The sequence below is a fragment of the Monomorium pharaonis genome, chromosome 3, assembly GCF_013373865.1.
Source record: "Monomorium pharaonis isolate MP-MQ-018 chromosome 3, ASM1337386v2, whole genome shotgun sequence".
Classification (NCBI taxonomy): domain Eukaryota; kingdom Metazoa; phylum Arthropoda; class Insecta; order Hymenoptera; family Formicidae; genus Monomorium; species Monomorium pharaonis.
Genome location: NC_050469.1, coordinates 18,506,063 through 18,510,088, shown reverse-complemented (window position 1 = coordinate 18,510,088; position 4,026 = coordinate 18,506,063). Strand labels below are relative to the sequence as shown.

The following is a 4,026-nucleotide window of genomic DNA, read 5'->3' as shown; positions in this document are numbered from 1 at the left end:
TGAAACTGGTGGACATGCTATATCCGTAAAATATGTCCGATGGATGTCCTATGGACGTTCTATGGACGTCCTATGGACGTGATAAAAAGCGGTATTTAAAATTAAATTTTACATTAAATAAAAAAATAAAATTAGTATAAAATGTCTAATATAAATATTTATTTAACAAATTATATTATTCTTTCAATAGATTATACATTAAACAATTTTAATTAAATAAGTATCATACGTATAATATTAATTAAACAATCAGCTTAAAGTATTTTGTAATTAACACATACATATATATATAGTGTGTATCCATTGTTTAACGATTACAGTGGAACAAATATTCTTTATATTGCAGACAATGACTGCAGCATGATCTCGTCTAGGCAACAAATGATTGTGACTCGTCAACTATAACAGAAATTAAATTTTATTTTTACACACACACACACACACACACACACACACACACACACACACACACACACACACACACACACACACACACACACATACATATATACATAGGCTACAGAGTAGACTGTATAAAATTTTATTGTGTGCCATTGGCTTTGCCTCTACCTGGTTGATCAATTCGCCAATATATTCCACCACAAACTCACCTTTAACGAAAATGATTGTGCTCGGCTGACACTCGCTTGCTCGTAGGCTCTGATTGTTCCCGTTGCTGCAATCCCTAATCTCGTTGCTGTTCTTTATCGAGACCTTCGTCGTAATCCGCGTACACTTCGCCGTCGTCTATTACCATCTGTAATTATACGTCTAGAATTCGTCGCTGCTACCGTGTACACGTAACCGTTCTGTTTACGTACGTAGGTCAGAGCAAGCGAGCGTCATCATCATTCTCGTTAAAGGAGAATTTGTGGTGGAATATATTAGCGAATTGATCAATCAGACAGAGGCAAAGCTAACGGCACACAATAAGATTCTTTGCTACTCTCGTAAGTTATAATTTCTGAAAATTTTTAGGATTCTTACCTGACTGTGTAAAACATGCTGATAACCAACAAAAACCTAACCACTACTACGGCCATATTGATTTTAAACGGCCATATTGCTTTTTAGTTCACTTGTGCATGCAGATGGTGTTGGCGGAGCGAGTACAAATAAGGATAGCATATGGACATACAAAGTGGTCCATTTTAGGATATCCCTTCAATGTGCATAAATGTATATCCTATGGATATCCTTATAAGGTCCATGGACATCAGGACAAGAAATGGACATAAAACGGATATCCATAGGATATCCTGTGCTGTCTGGGTTATATCTGTCAGAATAGTATATATTATTGGCTCGCACTAATTGCGCTTTCGCGTGTTCTGCTGCATGGGACAGTAGAAATACAAACTGATGCGGATCGGAATTTTGGGAGCGTCCCAGATGCGCACAGTAATAAACGGACACAGCAGGCTGAATGAAACGGACACAATAACAAACGGACACAGACCAAACGGACACAGTAATAAATGACACAGTAACAAACGGACATAGTAACAAACGGACACAGACCAAATGCGCACAGAGCAAAACGGATACAGTGCGAAACGGACACAGACCAAATGCGCACGGATCAAATGCACGCGGACCAAATGCGCACACTGCACATGCGCACACTGCACGTGCGCACGGACCAAATGCAATCCATGTACATTGCAAGCAGAGTAAAGTCCACCTTGCACCCCCCCGTGTGTGTGTATGTGTGTGTGTGCGTGCAAAGCATTCACTGCATCACTTGGGTTTGCGACTTTCCGTGTATGCATTTGGTCCGTGCGCATGTGCAGTGTGCCCATTTGGTCTGTGTCCGTTTCGCACTGTGTCCGTTTCGCTCTGTGCGCATTTGGTCTGTGTCCGTTTGTTACTGTGTCCGTTTCGCACTGTGTCCGTTTATTACTGTGTCCCTTTGTTACTGTGTCCGTTTCACTCAGCTTGCTGTGTCCGTTTATTACTGTGCGCATCTGGGACTCACTCGGAATTTTGCATATGCTTGTCAAAATTCATGATTTTATATTCTTCTTAACAACTTGAAAACAACTACTTGATTGACGGCATATTCCAATAAATATTTTTATAAAAAAAATTGTTAACATTTGATAAAATATGGATTCTAAAAAATTATTTATCATTATTGTCAGTTTATTAAAGTTATAAAACAAAACTTGTGTGTAATTAAAAAAGAGAAAATACGTCGCAAGATTGCAAAATTATATTTATTATACACAATTGTCAAAAAAAATGAAAATAAAAAACAACGGAAATATTGGATACGGCTTATATTTAGTGAAGAGAGAAGATTATAACAAGGAGCAAGTGAGAATCTTGTGAAGGAAATGTTGGGTGAAGACCTAGAAAAATATATAGATTATTTTAGAATGGCACCTCAATTATTTGAAGCATTATTAACATTGGTTGGACCAGTCATCGTTAAAGAATATATTATTCGTGAGCCTATTTCGCCTGAAACTCGGCTTCAGATTACACTGCGCTATTTAGCATTGGGAGATAATATGAAATCCTTGTCATATGCGTTTAGAATCGCACACAACACGATCTCAAAAATTGTATCCGAGACTTGCAATGCTATTTGGAATGGTCTCAAACTTTTTGTTTTTCTTGAGGATAATGAAGAGAATTGGAAATCTATAGCCAATGAATTTCAACGATTGTGGAACTTTCCAAATTGTATAGGCGCCATCGATGGAAAGCATGTTCAAATTCAGGTATATTCCAAATAAAATTTTAAATTTATTTATATCTGAAATTTATATCTAAATACAGCATTACAACTTCATTAATAAGAGATAAAAAGCTTTGTTAAATGTAAAAATAATTGTTTTATGTTCAATGTATGTAATAAATTATGATTAAACAATAGATGTTTTGTTACAGGCTCCGCCAAATAGCGGATCAACATATTATAATTATAAAGATCATCACAGCATTAATCTTCTCGGAATTAGCGATGCAAATTATTGCTTTACCATAGTCGATATTGGTGCCGAAGGCAGGCAAAGTGATGGAAGAGTTTTCCGCAACAGTGAAATTGAAAAACGCTTCAAAGCTAATTCGTTCAAACTACCAAAGCCAAAATGCATTGAAATTGATGGTCCAGAATTACCATATGTATTAGTAGCGGATGAAGCTTTCCCATTATGTATGTATATGATGAAACCATATCCGCGAAGTGGAAAACTCGACATTGGGAAAAAAGTTTTTATGTATAGACTTAGTCGTGCAAGAAGAGTTGTGGAGAGCGCTTTCGGTATGCTAGTGACTCGATGGAGAATATATCGAAGGCCAATTATCGCAAATGTCAGCAATGTACGCAAAATTATACAAGCGACTGTAGCACTGCACAATTTTATCATCAAAAATGAAGAGAAACTAACTGGAAGAAAATCATATCTACATATAACTGAAGAAGATGTGCGTATGAGTCGTGGAGTTTGCGATATGTTACTTTATGGAGGCCGAAGCAGTAATAATGCTATTACATTGAGAGAAGCGTATTCGACATACTTTCAAGGTACAGGTGCGTTAGATTACCAATGGGAAAAAGCACTGCAAAACGATTTTTAATTTAGTTTGTTTTTATAAAAGATGTAATAAAAAATACTGAAATTAAATAGATATAAATTCTTAAAACGTATTTATAGATATTTTTAAAAACAAATATAATCTTTATGTAACGTATTCATAGTTTGTGTGCGTGTGCGTGTATATAATACAAACACATTGCTTTGAAAGTAACTTTATATATTGGAAAATTCGAAATTATTTTTATGTAACAACGTAACATTATATAATAAAAATAAAATTAATGAAGCTGTGACAAATATATAATATGGTATTCATAAATATAGAATTAAATATATTATAATATAATATAAATAATTTATATCGGCAGAGATGCAATTTATTTTGCTCTTCCATAAGCATGGCAAGGATTTTCGTTTCCAGTTCACTTCGTTCTCTGTAAGGTAATTTTCTTAATCCTTCGCCCAGAAGAAGTAAAAA

The 4,026-nt window shown here is 35.3% G+C and overlaps 1 protein-coding gene across 1 annotated transcript; it reads left to right on the top strand.

Annotated features, from left to right (window-relative positions):
• Positions 1-2,381: 2,381 nt before the first annotated feature.
• LOC105840270 (protein ALP1-like) lies at positions 2,382-3,588 on the top strand. Its single transcript, XM_012687158.3, has 2 exons — positions 2,382-2,729; positions 2,899-3,588. The coding sequence occupies exons 1-2, from the start codon at positions 2,382-2,384 to the stop codon at positions 3,586-3,588; spliced, it is 1,038 nt and encodes a 345-aa protein (XP_012542612.3).
• The last annotated feature ends 438 nt before the right edge of the window (positions 3,589-4,026 follow it).

Coding starts and splice junctions, on each gene's coding strand:
- LOC105840270 (XM_012687158.3), top strand. CDS start 2,382: ATGGCACCTCAATTATTTGAAGCATTATTAACATTGGTTGGACCAGTC. Junction 2,730..2,898: donor GAAAGCATGTTCAAATTCAG/GTATATTCCAAA, acceptor GTTTTGTTACAG/GCTCCGCCAAATAGCGGATC.